General features: G+C 54.9%; 7 protein-coding genes across 7 annotated transcripts; 3 read left to right on the top strand and 4 right to left on the bottom strand.

Annotated features, from left to right (window-relative positions):
* Positions 1 to 329: 329 nt before the first annotated feature.
* Positions 330 to 1943, top strand: THITE_2122753 (90S preribosome/SSU processome component KRR1). Its single transcript, XM_003657188.1, has 4 exons — positions 330 to 784; positions 850 to 1042; positions 1102 to 1258; positions 1327 to 1943. Exons 1-4 carry the CDS (start codon positions 530 to 532, stop codon positions 1685 to 1687), a joined length of 966 nt encoding a protein of 321 aa, XP_003657236.1. The 5' UTR covers positions 330 to 529; the 3' UTR covers positions 1688 to 1943.
* Positions 1944 to 3605, top strand: THITE_2122751 (uncharacterized protein). Its single transcript, XM_003657187.1, has 2 exons — positions 1944 to 2258; positions 2348 to 3605. The coding sequence occupies exons 1-2, from the start codon at positions 2200 to 2202 to the stop codon at positions 3390 to 3392; spliced, it is 1104 nt and encodes a 367-aa protein (XP_003657235.1). The 5' UTR covers positions 1944 to 2199; the 3' UTR covers positions 3393 to 3605.
* A 439-nt stretch (positions 3606 to 4044) lies between these two features.
* Positions 4045 to 5393, bottom strand: THITE_2122750 (uncharacterized protein). Its single transcript, XM_003657186.1, has one exon. It carries the CDS (start codon positions 5238 to 5240, stop codon positions 4401 to 4403), a length of 840 nt encoding a protein of 279 aa, XP_003657234.1. The 5' UTR covers positions 5241 to 5393; the 3' UTR covers positions 4045 to 4400.
* A 1123-nt stretch (positions 5394 to 6516) lies between these two features.
* THITE_2122749 (uncharacterized protein) lies at positions 6517 to 7819 on the bottom strand. The gene is made up of 4 exons (XM_003657185.1): positions 7642 to 7819; positions 7395 to 7509; positions 7042 to 7317; positions 6517 to 6968 (listed from the first exon to the last, which is right to left on the bottom strand). The coding sequence occupies exons 1-4, from the start codon at positions 7651 to 7653 to the stop codon at positions 6727 to 6729; spliced, it is 645 nt and encodes a 214-aa protein (XP_003657233.1). The 5' UTR covers positions 7654 to 7819; the 3' UTR covers positions 6517 to 6726.
* A 2755-nt stretch (positions 7820 to 10574) lies between these two features.
* On the bottom strand, positions 10575 to 12218 carry THITE_72406 (uncharacterized protein; the record flags this gene model as incomplete). The annotated part of the gene is made up of 8 exons (XM_003657184.1): positions 11832 to 12218; positions 11752 to 11760; positions 11647 to 11691; positions 11492 to 11586; positions 11414 to 11431; positions 11064 to 11356; positions 10775 to 10994; positions 10575 to 10680 (listed from the first exon to the last, which is right to left on the bottom strand). Exons 1-8 carry the CDS (start codon positions 12027 to 12029, stop codon positions 10575 to 10577), a joined length of 984 nt encoding a protein of 327 aa, XP_003657232.1. The 5' UTR covers positions 12030 to 12218.
* A 24-nt stretch (positions 12219 to 12242) lies between these two features.
* On the top strand, positions 12243 to 12931 carry THITE_2122744 (uncharacterized protein). Its single transcript, XM_003657183.1, has 3 exons — positions 12243 to 12392; positions 12467 to 12569; positions 12704 to 12931. Exons 1-3 carry the CDS (start codon positions 12390 to 12392, stop codon positions 12898 to 12900), a joined length of 303 nt encoding a protein of 100 aa, XP_003657231.1. The 5' UTR covers positions 12243 to 12389; the 3' UTR covers positions 12901 to 12931.
* A 1-nt stretch (position 12932) lies between these two features.
* On the bottom strand, positions 12933 to 14502 carry THITE_2122740 (uncharacterized protein). Its single transcript, XM_003657182.1, has one exon. It carries the CDS (start codon positions 14378 to 14380, stop codon positions 13337 to 13339), a length of 1044 nt encoding a protein of 347 aa, XP_003657230.1. The 5' UTR covers positions 14381 to 14502; the 3' UTR covers positions 12933 to 13336.
* Between the last annotated feature and the right edge of the window lie 4593 nt (positions 14503 to 19095).

Below are 19095 nucleotides of genomic sequence, written 5' to 3'. Positions count from 1 at the left end.
GATTGGCTCACAATTCTATATTGTTAATGACGCCTGTCCCTGCCTGCGCCGTAACCTTACCAGGTATGGTACCGCATACTGTGTGTAAGTTCAGGTACTGTGTAGAGGTAGGTCGGTCTTCTGTCCAAGCAGGCGGCCCAATCGAGAAACCAAGCAAGGCATAATTATCCAAGTACAGGAATACATCAAAGTATCGTGGACTCAGCTGTAGGGCAGGCCGTCTTTTGCTTCCTGGCTGCTTGGGATCTTATCGCTAGGTAGGTACTGTAGTTAACTGTTAGCCAGCCACAGCGTTAACGTTAGGTAGTGAGCCCCACCTTAGCCTGCCGCGACACTGTCTGCAAGGTGCTGCACCCCAAAAATTTCCAGAACCTTGGAAGCGATGCAAGCAAGTTGACCACTATCTCAGGTCCGTCCGTACACATCTAGAGAGGCTCCCAAGTTCAACCCGCTTCAGGCAGACCCGACCGATCGGCCAACACCGACACTGCATAAATCAACACACCACCCAGACCTAGAAAAAACGATCATGCCGTCGACGCACAAGAAGGACAAGCCGTGGGACACGGACGACATCGACAAGTGGAAGATCGAACCGTTCACGAAGGAGGACTCGTCCGGCCCGTTCCTCGAAGAATCGTCGTTCATGACCCTTTTCCCCAAGTACCGCGAACGCTATCTCAAGGACGCATGGCCGCTGGTCACCAAAGCGCTCGACAAGCACGGCATCAAGGCGACGCTCGATCTCGTCGAGGGTTCCATGACCGTCAAGACGACACGGAAGGTGAGGCGACCACGCTGGCCGGTCCCGGATGCCCCGTGTAGGCATATGCTGACGGCTATGCCTAGACGTTCGATCCCGCAGCGATTCTCAATGCCCGCGATCTGATCAAGCTGCTGGCGCGGTCAGTACCGGCCCCGCAGGCCATCAAGATCCTGGAGGACGGGATGGCCTGCGACATCATCAAGATCCGGAACATGGTGCGGAACAAGGAGCGGTTCGTCAAAAGGCGGCAACGGATCTTGGGGCAGAATGGCACAAGTGAGTTGCAGCTTGGGCTCGTCCTTGGCCGGAAACGGCGATGGCTGACAAACGAGCAGCGTTGAAAGCGCTGGAGCTGTTGACGCAAACTTACATCCTGGTGCACGGCAACACGGTCTCAGTTATGGGCCCGTATAAGGGGCTGAAGGAAGTCAGGCGGGTGGTGGAGGACACGATGCAGAACATCCACCCCATCTACCTGATCAAGGAGTTGATGTGAGTTGCCGCAGCCGGAGCGGTAACCGGTGCCGTGCAGCAACGGCAGCTAACCGAGTGGGTGGCAGGATCAAGCGGGAGCTGGCAAAAGACCCGGCGCTGGCACACGAGGACTGGAGCCGGTACCTTCCCAACTTCAAGAAGCGCACGCTGTCCAAGAGACGGAAGCCGTTCAAAGTCACGGACAAGAGCAAGAAGCCGTACACGCCGTTCCCGCCGGCGCCCGAGAAGAGCAAGGTGGACATGCAGATCGAGAGCGGCGAGTACTTCTTGAGCAAGGAGGCGAAGCAGCGGGCGGCCGAGGCCGAACGGGCCGAAAAGGCCAAGCAGAAGAAGGAGGAGAAGAAGCGCGAGAGGGAGCGCGAGTTTGTGCCGCCCGAGGAGAGCACGGGGGGCAAGTCCAAGAAGCGGAAGACGACGCACGACTGAGGGTGATGGTGGATGCTGGGGAGGGACGAAGGGCCCTGGCGATTTCCTGCCTGCAATCTCGTTGTGATACCCATGCCAGGCCGGACGTCGATCTGGTGCAGAGGAGGCTTTCCCGCGTTGGTCTGAGCCTACGGGCAGCGATGCCGTGCCCGTGCCCGTGTTCGCGGTGGAGTAGGCCGGGGTACGGTACTCCCGATTACGTGGCTCCGGAGGCGCAGCGGCGGATTAATAATGGAGATTTTGCCGGCCACCCAGGTCGGCGTTGGGCCGAGGTCAAGTCTCCACATCCCCGCACAAGCGGATGCCGGCGACGCGGTGCGCCACTCCGGCGTCACCTCTGCCGCACAATGTGTGTTGTTGTGTATATATGAAAGCAAGACGCCCAACTGCTCGTCAAGTCGATGCCAGACAGATATCAGTAGCGCACTCGCTCTCATTGTACGGAATAATAACCGTCGAAATACATCACACACATATCACACACATCTTCGCTTACTCGAGTACCCACCACAATGCCGTACTCGCTCACCGTGAAGAAAATTGACGGCAAGCCCGGCCAGGTCTACTACCCGTGAGCCTCCACCCCCTTATTTTGCTATTTGCTACTATCACAACCCACAATCCACTCACTCATACTTACTTCCCACCTCCCCTCACCAGCCTCCAACTTAACGAGGTCCCCAAACCGACCCCCGGCCCGGGCCAAGTGCTGGTCAAGCTCGCCGCCGCCGCGCTCAACCACCGCGACCTGTTCATCCGCCAGCACCTGTACCCGGGCATCTCCTTCGCGCACCCGCTGCTGGCCGACGGCTACGGCACCGTGGTCCAGCTCGGCCCGGGCTGCTCGGCCGCCGCGCGCGCCACGCTGCTCGACCAGCCGGTGCTGCTGGTGCCGACGCGCGGGTGGGACGCGGCGCCGGACGGGCCCGAGGACCAGGCCAAGCGCTTCTGCATCATCGGCGCCTCGGCCGGCTGCGAAGTCGGCACCGCGCAGGAGTGGGCCGTCGTCGACGAGGGCGACGTCGTCCGCGCCCCCGAGCATCTGACGCCGGCGGAGGGCGCGGCGCTGCCGCTCGTCGGCGTGACTGGGTGGCGGGCGCTGGTCAGCAAGAGCGGCAATGCCGAGCCGGGAAGGAATCTGCTCGTCACCGGCATCGGCGGCGGCGTGGCGCTGCAGGTGCTGCAGTTTGCCGTCGCTAGGGGGTGCAACGTGTTCGTCACCAGCGGGGACGACGGGAAGATCGAGCGGGCCAAGGGCATGGGCGCGGCTGGCGGGGTGAATTACAAGCGCGACGGGTGGGAGAAGGCGCTGGGCGGGCTGCTGCCGGCCGAGCGGCCGTACCTGGACGCGGTGATCGACGGGGCCGGCGGCGACGTGGTGGGCAAGACGGTGAAGCTGCTCAAGCCGGGCGGCGTGATCGTGAGCTACGGCATGACGGTCGGGCCCAAGATGGACTGGCTGATGCAGGCGACGCTGAAGCAAGTCGAGCTCAGGGGCTCCACCATGGGGTCCAAGGCCGAGTTCCGCGACATGGTCGAGTTTGTGCGCGAGCACAAGATCCGGCCCGTCGTCAGCCGCGTCGTCAAGGGGCTGGACAACATCGAGGCCATCGACGGGCTGTTTGACGACATGAAGGCTGGGAAGCAGTTTGGCAAGCTGGTTATCCAGATCGACCCCGAGGCGGACTCGTCATCGAAGTTGTAGGGGGGAGGCAGGCAGTGTACGGGGTTCAAGGGCAGGGGTCTGATTATGTGCTGAGTGCTGCGTCCTGTTCTTCGTGACGGCCAAGAGTGCGCATGCGCTATGTCAGGTAGAGACGAGCCAAGCACGAGCAGAATATCTGGACTGTGGAGATGGCCCGGGACTGATGCGAACCACTCCCGGCAGGCTTGGACGAGGAGTTCCCAGTCTTGGATGGGCAATTGAGGGAAGCATCCTGCTCTCTGTAATCTATCTCTCTGGTCTCTAGGCGCGGCCTGACCGCTGCTCGTCCTTGTCATTGCGCTCGTCTCATTATCCCTGTTTCTTTCCACCACCGTTCTTGTCACCCATCATCGTCTGCAAGCTCAAGCCACAACGCCGCTTGAGATGGCGTCCTAGTCTAACATGTTGCCAACCTGTTCCGGTCCATGGTGACGTCTGCGTCAGTCATCGAGAACGATGACATCGAAAGTGCCTTTCCACGGCGAATACGGCGGCGACAGCAGCGTCTCGTCTGTGTCCATCTCCTCAAACATAACAACTGGGACGGCCAGCACCTCCTGCTTTCCGTGGCGTTGGCAGTCGCCTTGGCATTCCTGTTCAACCCAGGTGGACGCCGGCGCAATCACATGGCCATCCTGGATCCCGGTGTTCCAAACCGATGGCCCCTCATCTGCAACGCTGGCAGACAGGGCTGACAGGGATGGCGGCAAGCTCAACTCGTAAGAAGTAGCGGCGCGGAAAGACTGCGCTCCCAGTTGACTTTTCCGGGTGCAAAGGCTGTGAAAGGGCTGCGCGAGGCGACCGGTGGCGTCCTGATGAGGCACGGCCCCTCCGGGACGTAGAAGGCCTTCATGAACGACTTCCGTGGACGAGCTGAACTCCGAGATGCGGCGGCGGCGAGGCCGTAGTTTGCGGGTCTGAATCGTTCGCGAGTCTGGATCGCAATCCGCCCCGGCGACCTCGAAGAGCTGCGTCATGGAGACTGAATTCGTGATGCCCGTTCCCGACTCAAACTGAACCATCCTCCTCCGCACCACTCCCGTCCTCATCCCTCCCCTCTGACAGCGACGCCAACTCCTCCTCAGTGGGCCTCCTCAACCCCTCGAAATGTCCCACCCCGCCCCTCAACGACCACCCATCATTGTACACCCACACGCGCACAATCCCCTCGCCGACCTCCCCGGTATCGACCCAGGGCGTGTTCATCATGACCGGCACGCCGTCGTCCGCGACGTAGCCCATCTGACACCGCACCCCGGAACCGTCGAGATACCGCCGCCCCCACTCCGCAAACACGGCCGCCAGCTGGTCGGCCGTGAACCAGCTGTCGTTGTCCATCCCCGCCGCGGCGTTCTCCCGCGCGACCGCGCCCGTGCGGTACACGTGCCGCAGCTCCGCCAACGTCGGGATGCGGATGCGCACTACGCCGCCATCACCACCACCATCGCCGCCGCCGCCACCACTATCACGGTCCTGATCATGAAGCTGATCACCAGCCCCAGCCCCAGCCCCCGCACCAGCCCCCACGCCAGCCCCACCGGCATCAGCAGCAACAACCCCGTCATCATCATCATCAGGAGAGAGCGCGAGCTGGTGCATCATGGACAGCCGCAGCGCGTGGAAGCCGCACTCGAGGTCGGCGCCGGGCGTCGGCAGCCGCACGTAGGCGCCGCCGCGCGGGAAGGCCTCCCAGAAGCGGTGGCGGGCGCGGACGTAGGCGGCGTAGCGCGGCTGGGCGGCTTTCCCGCCCGGGTCGAGGAGGATGTCGGTTGCGCGGGAGACGCGCTGCCTGGGGAGCCGCCCGGGGATGAGGGTGGAAGAAGGTTTGGTTGGTTCGGGGTTGGTCATTGGGTTACACTAGTCGTTGGGGCTTTTTTTGGTTTTGTTTTTTTATGAGATATGTCTCGGCCTGCCCTGAAGTCGATTTTAGGTTGTGCCGCCGCAAAACTCGGGGCGTCGATCCAACCGCGTTTGGCCGGGCGCCGGCCCGGTTTATCGATCGGCGGAGGTGGAGCCTGGGCGGCGGCCCGTGTCAGATCGAAACAAGGAGCGGATCGAAATGGGGGGCGGATGCGCTCGAATCGGATAACACTATTCCATAATCCGTATTCTGTACTCCCTTCCCAGTCGCAATCCGAATCTTGATCCACTGCAACTTGAAACTACCCGTACACTATTGCCCGTCAGGCTGCTGTGTCATGTTGCGTCATCGGCCATGCGGTGAACCCTCGCTGTGCCACCGCAGCTGACTGCAGATCTCGTAACGGCTGCAAGAAATCAATAACTCTGACACCAGCCCCCAGTGGCGGGGCGGTAAGCGGGCTGCGGCAGGCGGCTGCGGCTGACGTTGTCGAATACGCCGGTTGACTACAGGTCCGCTGCGTACGAGCACCTTCTCCCTCTCCGTTCTGTCCGAGCTAGCCAGTCTCGTAGATGGCTTACGCTGCTTTGCCGCCTGCAACTGACAGATTCTCGGTTCCGCTGCGGCACACACAGACCTGAGGGTGGTGTTGGAGGGAGAAATAGAAGCCGAGATGGATTCCAGACGTGGCTGACTGCTCGTGTAACCTGGCCTCCCATGGATGCCGGCAGAGATGTTTCTAGAAAACATAGCGAGGATGTTATACCGAGGATGCGATACAGTGGGCCACAGTAGCATCGATGCACGTCTTATGCTGTTGGTTTCCCGCACCGGCACTGGCACCGGTACCGGCAGCTTGGCGGTTGTCCGATTGATACCGGAGCTGCGCCGACACGATTGCTGGCCTGCTTGCTTCCGTGACGTCGTCTTGGTTCTACAAAGGCTCAATGGAGCTGGAAACACGCAAGCGGGCCTTTGCAAGTGTGAAACAATCCGCAGGACCGAGCAGAGGGCTGACCGTCAACAAAAAAAAAAAAAAAAAAAAAGAAGATGAATTACAAGTTCTGAGAGGAGCCCTAGTGAACCGATGTGTCTAGTTCACCAACTCCCAAAGAGAAAATTCCAAACGGGCAGCCGTTGCCGCCCATCGGTTCGCCTTGAGCGCATGCTTTGCGCTTGGCAAACTGTTGTCGCGCCTTGCCTCGGGTGCCCGGCAGCGCAGTGACTGGCCCAGCCTGGAAGAGCAAGCCAACACCCAGCCCATGCAAAATGTTCCCGCCGTGACTCGTGTGCAGGGCAGAACACACCCCAAGATCCAAGGCACCGCACCACTTCGCCATCAACCCCTCCAATGTACAAGCACTGACCTTTCCTCCATTCCTCACGCCCCGGAGGTCGAGGTACCGTGGGAGGGCCATTTCTCCGCCGGCAGACAGCAAAAGTTCCAAACGATTGGTTTCCTTTTCCTGCCCTTCACATCAGAACGCACTTGGAGCAGCAACCGGCCTCGGTGTCCTCGTCGGCCATGTCCATCTTGCCCATGCCGCCGGCGTTGTGCGCGAGACCGCCTGCCGCGGCCGGCCCACCCTGCATCTCGCGGTTGTATCTCCTGATCGCCCGCACGACCTCGTAGAAGGCCTGCTCCACATTGGTGTTGGTCTTGGCTGACGTCTCGAGGAACTTGCACTTGAACTCCTCCGCCAGCATTCTGCCCTCTGCACGTTCCGCGTGGGTCAGCAAGGCGCACCAGGCAGGCTACCTACCCCCCTTTCCGGCAATCTGACATACCTTCGACCGAGACCTTGCGCTCGCTCGCCAAGTCAAGCTTGTTGCCAACCACCACCATGGGAAACGCGTCCTTGTCCTTGACTCGCAGGATCTGCTGTTGGAAAGTCCTGATCTCTTCAAAGCTCTCCCGCGACGTGATCGAATAGACAAGCAGGAAGCCCTCGCCGGTGCGCATGTACTGCTCCCGCATCGCCGAGTACTCCTCCTGACCCGCCGTGTCTAGCACGTCCAGCAGCGCCACCTCATCGTCGACGATGCACTGCTTCCGGTACGAGTCTGCGCGCAGGACGGGGTCAGCCAATCGCGATCGCCGCAAGCACAGATCGGATGCAGGAACAGGGAGGATCGCGCACCCTCAATGGTCGGGTCATATTCGTCGACGAAATGCGATTGAATCAGCTGAATGGTAAGGCAGGACTTGCCGACGCCACCACCGCCGACCACCACCAGCTTATATTCTCGCGTGAACTGCAGCGTGCACACAGGCGGGCGTCAGCGAAAGGAAATGCCCAGCGGGAATGGGGGAGGAGTGCATGCGCGAAGAATGGCGCGACCTTGATCGGCGTCGGCTGGTCAGTCGGGTCAGGGGAAAAAACAAACCTTGGAGGCCATCGTTGTGGCTGAATGTGAGAAAAGTGCGAAAAGGAGAGGGAGGAAACGTCAATCGGATCGAAGCTCCCGAGCTGCAATTGAAAGGCTGCGGGACGCTCTGAGACAAGGGAGACAGCTCCGGATGACGGGGTCAACTCGGCAACCGCACAGGATCGGTGCGTTCGCGAAGCGCGATGGAAGGGGGATCCTGGAGCCGACGTTGCGAAGGCAGGTGATCCAAAGAAAGAAAGATGGCGCGATGCGCGGGTGAACTTCACTGGACGACGCGAACCCTTGGGGGGGTCTGGACCACTCTCGAGGAGGGAGGGGAAGACAGGAGAGGCCGGCCTGGCGTTACTCTGCGTTGAGCAGCTCGGAAGCTCGCGAGAATCTGGCGGGCTGCTGGTGAATCGACGAGCGACGCGCGGCGTCCCGGCAAAGTCTCTCAATCGGCCCAGGATCGAGCGAGGAGAAGGAAGAAGGACGGAGAACTGGCCGAGAAATACCCTGAAATTGCACTGTGGCAGGCAGGTCGGAAGGAACTCGCAGCACACAGGCCTGGGAAAGGTCAAGGTTCGGAGGCTTGGGCGAGAAGAAGAAGCAGGCAAAGGCCTGGGAGCGAGAAGAAGGTCCGTGTGCCGTCTCTGGGGACCGCTGTGGGTTAGTTAGGCCTGCCCCCTTTGTGATTGGCAAATGGGGGGCGGGCTCGCGCCGCTACGCACACAGTGAATTGGGGGTGGACAACCAGGAAACGCACCGGACCTGCCGATTGGGCCCGTCTGCCCGCCTTGTCCGCTTTGGGGGTGACAGTTCAAATTGGCCGCCGTGTTGCTCGCACGGTGGCAGACCGAACGAAAGCTTCATGTTTCTTGCCATGTTCTGACCCTCTCAAAGACATGGCTTTGAGGTGGCTCAAGGCCTAGGGAAAGCAACGTTCACCCGTCAGGCCTGTCTTTCCACGACGACATTTCTCGAGGCTCCGATTCACAGCTGCTTTGTAGATGCCAGCTCCCCTCCACAACCGCGTCACAAGCGCCCTGGTCCGTGATTGAAGGTGTACTGTGTATTTATGTGGAGAGGATGGCCGGTGTCGAAAGCAGAACTCGAGCAAGCATCTTCCCTGCAAATGGTGAGAGCTCTCTGAGCGAGATGTTGCGGTGGCCTGTTATGGATACACACAATCAGGTCGACAGGAAGAGTGGTGGCCGACTTGAATGGGCATTTCTCCCACTGTGATGCCATCTGCTCACCTCTAACCTACTACCTTAGTGCGAGCAATCAAGTAGTGTAGCTAACTACCTAGCTTCTAGGCATGCCAGGCACGGATGCATGAGCGGTCCTGACCACCCGCCTCGCTGCACGCTGCAGGCTGCACAGAGAAGCCAAGCCAAGCCGTGGATGGTTCCGACCCCGCTGGACGTAGGAGGTCATCCACAAAGAACGCCGCAGCTCAAATGCACAACGGTGGGTGAGGCTGACGACAACTTGGCAAGGAGTCTAACGTTATGTTCTTTTTCCAGTGCCTGCCATGCAACACCGAGCCTGTTCCCATCAACTCAGCGGCCCAGCTGTCTCAGGCCAGAATCAATGTCACCAAACTGTGGCTTCCACCGTTGCCTGTGCCGCAAAGCTCGAGTGCGGAACAGACGGTAAGACCGGCATATGTACAGTACTCCGTACTCAGCCGAGAGACGCCCAACTTGGGGGAAGATGTTGGCAGCTTTGAAGGGCAAACAGCTCTCTAGGCTTTCTTTTGGTTGATGAAAGAAGCAACTTGGGATGGAACCACCTGCCCATTACACAGTACACTACATTGCCAGCTATGTGGCCAAGTGGAGCAGCGCTGAGGGTAGTTAGCGACGAGAGATGACGAAGGGTGCTCCCTTTAGCACGTGTGCCGGCCCAGCGGAGCGAGCGTGGAGGCGGGTCGGCTGGTCACTGCGCAGATCACTTGGAGAATCAACTTCGAGTCAGGCGCTAGGTCGGGTGCGACTCGCCGTCCCGCAGGTCATCTCCGGCCACCGGACGCGACACGAATGCAATTCTCTGCATCACTGCATCAGCAATTCCCGGCTCGATGCCTGCGGCAGCGTTGGGCGGACACAGCACGGGTTTGGCTAGTGTTGTGTACATAGACGGCGGATTAATGGCGGGTGCGATATTGTGGGTCGAGTTTGAGGAACAGGGGACGCCATCGGGAAGTTTTGGGATTGGGCTTCTCCACATCTGATATTGCTACTTTCCGGGCAGATCGTGGGGTATGTTACGCTTGTCCCCCTTTTCTCCCCTACCTATCCTCGGTAGAAGACGGGTAGCTGAGAGCGGTCCAAGAGGGACAGTGCTTCTCGATTGCAAGACATGGTTTCACCAACATACCGAAATGGCATCATGAACTTCCTGAGGTCGGGTGAAGCTTGAACCAATTGCTGGTCTTGGAGCTTAGCTTCGCACCTCGGTACCCACAGCAGATAAGGGAGGTGGGGCGTTCGAAGCAGCTAGCCTTCGCTTTTAGCCTTCGATTTCGTGCGCCAAGAGTGCCACCGCAACGCGATGGAATTGAAACCATCTTCAGGGGTAAGTTACCGACACGCCGGCTCGGAGAGACATCTCGCTTCCATTCTCCACTGAAGGGACGGGGCCCGAAATCCCAGGACAGAAACATGGTGCCGCCCCCTATTCCGACCGACAAGTCATCGGCCTCTTCTAGAAGGGTACCTGGAATATGCAGCCTGCAGCAACCCTTACTGCGCCCACCCCAAAGGGGAAAGTACCATTCTCTCTCCCCGGTTTGTCATTTGAGACTCGTCTGTTGCGCACTCAACGCGCCGGAAGCCCCGGGGCTCGCTTGCAGGACCACGCACTACATACTGCGTACAGTACGATGTAGATACAAACAATCAGAGAAGAGGCTTGTCACATTGAATAGGCGAGAGCCGAATCCGTCAGAACGCACCCTCGTCCTCATCATCCTCCCCCTCGACCTTCACCAGCCGACCTTTGACATAGTGGACCACCTCTGGTGCGATGCTCTCCAGATATGCCTTATCTCTGCACGACATGTCAGTTCTGAATGGGCAGCAGGCAACTCCGAACGAAAAGGGGGAAAGGCAGAACTAGAAAGGGAGGACTCGTGGAGGCATACCTCCCGACCAGCGTCACGGTGTTCCTCTTCTTGCCCCACCGCGGGTAGCTGCCGACTTTGACGCCCTTGGGCTCCACCCTCTCGGCGAGCTCAGCCAGGTAGGCAGCGACGGCGCTCTCGGGCAGCGGCGTCGAGATGATAACTCGCGCGATGCCTCTGCCCTCGGGGTCCGCCAGCCGCGGCAGGATGTACGGCGTCAGCCCGTCGAGCAGCTTCTCGACTGCAATGTGTTTTACCCCGTCAGCGCCACCCCCCAGTGAGCAATGAGGCGAGCCAAGCTATTACTCACAGAGCTTCGGCACGCCGGGGAGGATGTGCACATTGCCGTTCACCACGGCCACGGGCACCCACATATCCTTGCAGGGGAAGAGGAATTGTTCATCCAGCGGCCGGCTGGCGTCGGTAGGAAGCTCCACCATCCTCAGCTTCGCCCGCAGCGCCGGCGAGTCCTCGTCCCAGTTGAAGTTGGGCTGGTTCGGGTGGGGCTTGGACAGCTGCTTCATGAGGGCGAAGGCCTCCTTGTGGAGGACGAGCGGGAGATTGAAGGCCTTGGCTATGGACCTGTACGTGATGTCGTCGTGGCTGGACGGGTTGAGCTGCCAGTGACCTCCAATGCAAAAGAGGGACAATGAGACCTACGTCGGCCCAATTCCGCCGCTAGGGGGGTTCTCTTAGCACGAGTCACTGCGGTGATATTCCCGGGAGTACATGACACACCTTGTTACCACCATGTCGTAGCGGTTGCTCATGCGGCGGACCGCCTCCATAATCTCGGACTCGTCATCTTCGATGACTTCGACCCTCTTCAGGATCTGGCGGCCTGCGTCAACGTGGAGGCTCTATCAAAATAGGGAGGAAAGGAGATGGCCTACGATTCCCAAGTTAAAGCACCATTTGGCAAAATAATGGGAATTTGTCTACCCCCCCATCATGAGTTTCCGTACTCAACGTAGTGAGGGTCTCTCTGGTTTGCTCACGTCCTTGGTCTACAGCAACCGGCGGTCAGCCTGAGGCTCGGCAAGTCAGCCGCGCTTCTACCCAGGTGTCATAAACCTGCCTTTCCGCCCAGGACCTCGTTGCCAATAATCAGACACGCTGCCGTGTGGATTTTCCGTGCCCCGGCCCCTGATGGGTCGCCAGCGCTGTTTACGCTCGTCATTCTGGAGATCCCGGATGCTGCGGCGGACGATGAGTGGGCGAGATTAGGCAGCGGTCGCGAGAGATGGCGTGCCACTTGGGATAAGCGAGAGAACATGAGACCGGCTACCTATGTACCTAGGCAGGCAGAGGCACACACGCCCGGGAAGCGTAAGCAATGACACGGCTGAGAGACGGGAAGCGCTGCAGCTGAGGTACCGTTAACCGGCCCGTCAAGGTCAGGTAGGCAGCTCCTCCGCAGTTAACCACAGGTATGTGGGGCTGTTGAGGGAGAGCGTTGAGAACCTGTGTGGATTAGTGTTCGGTGCGGGGCATCTCAGCAGAAACCACCCCACCTTTGATCTGACTGCGACTTCGTGAAGCTGCATTCACTTCACGGTTTGCGACCAGCTGCTTCATCGTATACAAAAGGTTAAGCGTGGAATCCCGAGGAGTACCCCAAACCAGATCGCCCATCATGGTAAGCCGCTCCGCCCTCCCGACGACCTCTCTCCCCCCTCCCCCCCCCTTGCCGAGCTCACCCGCTGTTGCCAGAGCTCCGAAGCAAGGCTATACACCTTCTCGCAAGAGACCAAGGACCACCTGCGCAAGTTCCGCCTCGGCACATCGCGGTCCAACAGTCCGCAAGCCGTCATCTGTATGTATGTTGTCTCGCTGCGCTGGCTTGCGACTCAACCTTGCTCTGCCCACGCGCTCCGCCGTTTTCTTCCGGGAAAGGGGAACCAACTAAGTTCAGGTCATCCGAAGCAAATGCTAACCCCGCTGGCTCAGACCTGATCGATAAGCAAACCAAGGAAATCCGCCAGGACGACGACGCAACCGTGTACAGGTCGCTCGAGGAGCTGGCCGACGACCTGCCGGACCACTCGCCGCGGTTCGTGCTGCTGAGCTACCCGTTGACGCTGGTCCGTTTCCCCTCTTCCTCCTCTACTGCCTGCCTGTCTGCCTACCTGCTTGCCGGGGATTAGCTTGTTAACAACCCGCCGTTGCCGCGTCTCATAACAGCCCTCGGGCCGGCTGTCGGTGCCCTACGTGATGCTGTACTACCTGCCGACGACGTGCAACAACGAGCTGCGCATGCTGTACGCGGGCGCGAAGGAACTGATGCGCAACACGAGCGAGGTGACACGCATCATCGACCTCGAGAGCGCCGAGGAGCTGGAGGAGCTGCCCAAAAAGCTGGGCGCTGCTTGAGGCTTGAACTGGGGTGGGGGGGGATGTATTTCGAAGGATGGTTGTGGTGGAGGGGCGGGAGGATAGGGAGGAAAATAAGGTTAACGATCGAGGAAAGGGTTATCGGAGGAGGATGGGGTCTGGAGATTATGATTCATGATATTCCTATCGCATTTCGCCGGTGTAAGTCCAAGTCGTATGCTACATCCAAGCATGCGGGTCACCGGTGTATTATCCCTCCCGCACCGCATCCGCGTCCGGTACCACCTCCCCGGGGTCCAGCCCGAGCTGCTGCGCCAGCCCCCTGACCACCTGCTTCAGCGCGGCGCACGCCGGGCTGTCCGGGAACGCGTCGAAGAAGCTCTCGCCCAGGTCGCACGACATGCCTATCCTGGGGTCGAGCGGCACGGCGCCCAGGAAGGGGATGCCCATCTCGGCGGCCAGGGCGCGCCCGCCGCCGGTGGTCGCCTTGAAGATCTCGGTCGCGTGCGTGCACTTGGGGCACACGAACAGCGACATGTTCTCGACCAGGCCCAGGATCCGGATGCCCGCCTTGCGGCAGAAGTCGATCTCCTTGCGCACGTCCAGCAGCGACACCTCCTGCGGCGTCGTCACGACCACGGCGCCCGCGATGTGGCTCTCCCGCAGGAACGTGTTGACGCTGAGGTGCTCGTCGCTCGTGCCGGGCGGCGTGTCCACGAGCAGGAAGTCGAGGTCGCCCCACTCGACGTCCTTGAGGAACTTCTTGATCAGCCCGTTCTTCTTGGGCCCGCGCCAGATCACGGCGGCGTCGCGGCTCGGCAGGATGAACTGGATCGACATGACGGCCAGGTTGTCGATCCAGATGGGCGTCCAGCCGGTACTGCTGACGTGCACCGTCTCGTCCTCGACCCGCAGCATCTTGGGGATGCTCGGCCCGCAGATGTCCGTGTCCATGACGCCGACGTTGATGTCCGGGTTGGTGGCAAACGCGCGCGCGAGCTGCACCGTGAGCGTGCTCTTGCCGACGCCGCCCTTACCGCTCAGGACTAGGATCTTATGCTTGACGCCGGCGAGGCGTGCTGTTATGAGCGGGATGTCGGGGTCGGACCCCTTGGGGGCGGAGGCGCATATCTGTTGGTTGGGGCAACCGGCGCACGAGTCGGCGGTGCCGGCCTGCTGCGATTCCGGGCCTGGGCAGTGTTCTGGCTCGGGGGCCACGAGCTGCGGCTTTTGCTTGAGAGGGTTTGTGAGCACGTCCTCGACGGGTTCTGGCTCTTCAAATGACGGCGCCATGGCGATAGCGGCAGCGAAAACAAGCTGAGGTCGGTCAACAGCGATTCAGCATGGAGAGATATTCCAGTCATGGAGGTCTGTCTGGCTTAGAAATCGCCCCGAAGGCGGCGATAGTGGGGCTTATCTTATCGGCGGACGTGGGGTCTGCAATGTACGCAGTAGCTGCGCTTAACGGCCCAAGGGTCACCCCAACACGTCCCTGGCCCAGCCCAGCGGGATGAGTCGACGAGCCCGGTTACACAGTACAAGTGACGCGACCAAGAATCGACGACTGTTGACGGACCCCCGTGCGGAGTAAAATCTCCAAGAACAAGAGGAACAAGCCGTGATCCTGTCCACGAGCGCAACTTGTACATACACTCGACCTGTAAGCAGTCAATGCTAGGTCGACGCGGAGCCGGCCACTTCCCGGCTCCTCCAGTCTCTCAAAAAGAGAAAACAGGGCGGTCTGGCGTGAGTCCACGCGAATTGCTCGTGGCGACTGTATCCCCCAGAGAGTTCCCCAGTCACCACCATTTGTGGGTGCATACGCAGGACGCCCCGTCTTGGAGAGTGGAGGCCAGCGCTGCTGTTTGATCTGCAGACCTCAAAGAGATGAGCAATGGATAGCCAGCCACTCAACAAGGGCGCATGCTCCTCTTGATCGTCCACAAGATGACAAGAGGGTCTCCAGAGTCCTACATCGGAGACCAGTACGGCCACCCATCCTCCGATCATGAGCCCCGTCGTAGGGTACGAAGGCATGCGCATCCCGCCCTAGACCTTCCCCCCCAGGCACGTCCTCTACTCCGCCGACACCAGCGACCCTTTGCGCCGAGCTTGCGATTGGGCATCGATGCGACAGCAGGCCAATCGTCGCGTCTGGCATCGCCTATTGGGAGGGTGTGCTCATCGTCGGGCGTCTATGGCGTCTTGGACTGCGCGGGGCCGGGGCCGTTGGGTATTGATCGGTAAAAAGCGTGCAGGTTCGGCGGGTAGAATGCAACGGCTGTTAGTTAGACGCTGGGCCATTTATCATCAGTGGTCGAAGAGCAAAGTCCGGGGAGGGGCGGCAGCGCCCCATCCATCGGAGCTGCAGGCGGACACAAGAACAGGGCAGCCTGTCAGGAGCCGCGGTGGCTACGGGAGGAAGAATTGGAGTAGACGTTAAAGAGGTCCCGCCAAGCCTAATTTCCGTAGTCCCTACAGATACCCGTAGGTCCCGCGCTTAGAAGTCACTCTTTTTGCCGCCGCTTAACAATTTCTACACAGTGGTCCTTACGCCTATATCGCGTTAGCAGCTGCCCAACCGCTAGTTTATATTCTACCTACGTTTCTCTAACTAATCTACGTCTATACCTACCCTCCATTGTGCTTTAACCTATATTATAACGTTATATCGCTATAGAACTATATATTTAGCCTATATCTAATAGATTTTATTAGTAAGTTAGTTAACTAGTTTACTACTAGTGTATATTAGTAGTTACTAAGTATTAATCTAGCTATAGACTAATATTCTACTATAGACTAGCTCACTTTATATAGCTAGTAACTAGAAGATATACTAGGTAAGTTCCATTGTTTTACTACTTACCGATTAGTAATTGCTTAGTATTAATCTAGCTATAGACTAGCTCGATTTATATAGTTGGTAATAAAACGATATACTATATAGCTAATAGTAAAACGACGTACTATATAGCTAATAGTAAAACGATATACTAGGTAAGTTCTATTGTTTTTATTATCTACTAATTAGTAGTTGCTTAGTATTGATCTAGCTATAGACCAATATTCTACTATAGACTAGCTCGCTTTATATAGCTAGCAACTAGAAGATATACTAAGTAAGTTCTATTGTTTTACTATTTACTAATTAATAGTTGCTTAGTATTGATCTAGCTATAGATTAGCTTAATTTATATAGTTGACAATAAAATAATACGTTATATAGCTAATAGTAAAACGATATACTATATAGCTAGTAATAAAACGATATACTATATAGCTAGCAATAAAACGATATACTATATAGCTAGCAATAAAACAATATAGTATCTATAGCCTATTAGCACCTTTAGTCCCCTTTAATATATAACTACTATTCAATTAAATAGCGAATTTAATTACTAACGTTAAATTGCTAATACTATACCTATAGCGAGCTCCTTAGTCCTAGAATATATATCTATTAAACCTAACTTCGATCTAGCTACTTAGTAGGTATTGCCTTAGCTCTTCCCTATCCCTAAGCCTTTGATCGTATAATCGTTATAATTGAACAGTATTCCTAGTCTTGTTCTAGCCTCTACCTAGCTACTAGATAGCTCTATATTATTTAATGAACTGTTCGATAAGGGAGATAGTTCCTCTATAGAGGAACTAGCTTCTAGACGTAGGTATAGGTATATATCCCTAATTCGTTTATCTAGACTAGAGCCTAGAGCGCTAAATAGTGGCTTTACAATTCCCAATAATATTTAGAAGATCTAGGAACATTAGTTTAAAGAGGGCGAGTTTACCCTCCTATATATAGCCTAGTAAGCCGAATAGCGCTAGGTATCGTATTTCTATAGTAGAAGAGATGCCCTAAGGCAATAGTAAATGAAGACTATATTCTACTACTACCTTTGGAAAACACTATAAAAGACTAAAGGGCAAGGCAAATGCAATAGGGCGCTATAGAATATAGAGCTATACTACTATACTCTCTACGAGGTTTAGTATAACGATAGTACTATTGATATTGCAATTCGCTATAGGTATAATCACTTAATAGAAGACATTAAGATAGTTAAACGCCTATATACTATTGTAGAGTATATTGCCTACCTCCTTACTACTAGATATAGCGATAGCGCTATAGAACATTAGCTATATAGCTACGTTGAAACTCCTAAGGCTAGGGTATATCTTTACTATATAGGCGGCTAATATATTATAACCTAGGAGATTTATAACCTTTATAGATCTCTTAAGCTCTATAAATGTAATAATTATAAAGTATAGTCCTATAAGGTTTTTAAAGAAGTAGAATTCGTAGAAGCTATTACCTAGCTACTAGCCTATAGTGATTAGTATAAATATAAGGCACTAACTATACCTAGTAAGAACTCCTCTACATTGGTCTTCGTATATAGAGACCTATTGGATATACTAAAAAAGTATAGCTAATTAGCGATTATAGATACTATTTATAAGACTACCTATAGCGGTTAGCACCTATTTACAATTATAGTTTAGAACTTCAATGGCTATTAGCTCCCTTCTATTTACTTCTTTATAGAGAGGTAGACTATTAATAGTATCGTAGTATACTTAGATATACTACTAGAGTAGTATAGAGGAGTAGCTAATAGGGGCTAGCTCCTAAAATATATAATTATCGACGACTCTATAGCTAAACAACTTACTATTTAAGAGGTATTTAGCTATAATGAGTATAGCTTCCTATATATATAACATCTCCTTTATATAAAGTATTGCTAAGAGACTTTAAAGCGCTAGATTAGTATTAATAAAGAGTACCTTAGCTATATAGCGGCTACTCTTCTAAGCTGTCGTTTAGAAAAAGGCTATATAGAGTCTATTGAGGCTACTATTGTTTATACTAGTACTAATAGGCTTAAGTAGTATTTAAAGAACAATTAGCTAAACAATATTCGACTATAGGCGTATTAGGTATAAGATACGACCTCTCTACTCTACTAAATCACTATAACAAATATAGTCGAAGGATAGTACTTGAAGGTTAAGAACGTTAAGCCTATACTAAAGTAGTAGATAGCTAGTACCTTCCCTTTTACTAATTTAATTATTTACTTTAATTATTATATATAAGACTACCGAAATAAAGTAATCTAGGCTAAGTTTAGGAGTCTCAATTATATACTCCTAGCTATATATATAGAGCAGTTTAACGGCTAGAGCTTTAATAGGCTACTTAAGTAGGCTTAAGCACTAATTGCGTATAAGCTATCGATAGTATATAAGTGGTTCGATGCCAACGAGCCTCTCGACTTCAATAGCATTTTTATACTAGACTAGTTCCCTAGTCTATAGTACAACGATAGGCAGTAGTAGAGTGGTATAGTAGCTATCTAACTATTATAGCTAACTACCTAGGGTATTGCTAACATTGCTACTAAGGTCTCTACGCTTAGGTAGGCTACTCTAGACAAACGTCGTAACCTAGACTACTACAATGTAGTCAACTAGGTAGATTAAGTTGCTTAGCTCTTGTAGAATACTTTAATTCTAAAGCTAATTAGTATCCCTCGCTATAGGTGTATATAGTTTAAGAGCTAGTTGCTCCCTTGCTTATATATCTAGTATTATTACTTATTGACGAACTTGTTATAGCTAAAGCACTTCTAGTAGCTAGTTAGTATCTTAGAAGCGAAGGGGTTTAGGATATACTATAGCGTTGTTCTATAGCTAGTAGATCTTACTAGCTTAGACGAGGTCTCTATTAATTAGTAGCTATTCCTATAGGTCTAGAAGCTAATATAATTGTTATAAACTACGATATATAGGATCTAGGATAATATATAGGCAATATATAGCTCGTAAAAGGATCTTAACTATATTTTAAAGAAGCTATTGGGCAAGGTTTAGGAGAATCTATAATAGATTTAAAGGTTAGATATTCCTTTATTTATATTTTAGTAATAAGTAGTAATATATAGTTCTCTAGTTAAGTGCTAGCTAGCTACTAGATCGTACTACCTTAT

The sequence above is a fragment of the Thermothielavioides terrestris genome, chromosome 5, assembly GCF_000226115.1.
Source record: "Thermothielavioides terrestris NRRL 8126 chromosome 5, complete sequence".
Taxonomy (NCBI): domain Eukaryota; kingdom Fungi; phylum Ascomycota; class Sordariomycetes; order Sordariales; family Chaetomiaceae; genus Thermothielavioides; species Thermothielavioides terrestris.
Note: the sequence above shows the minus strand (reverse complement) of the source record. Positions and strands in the feature narration are given on the sequence as shown.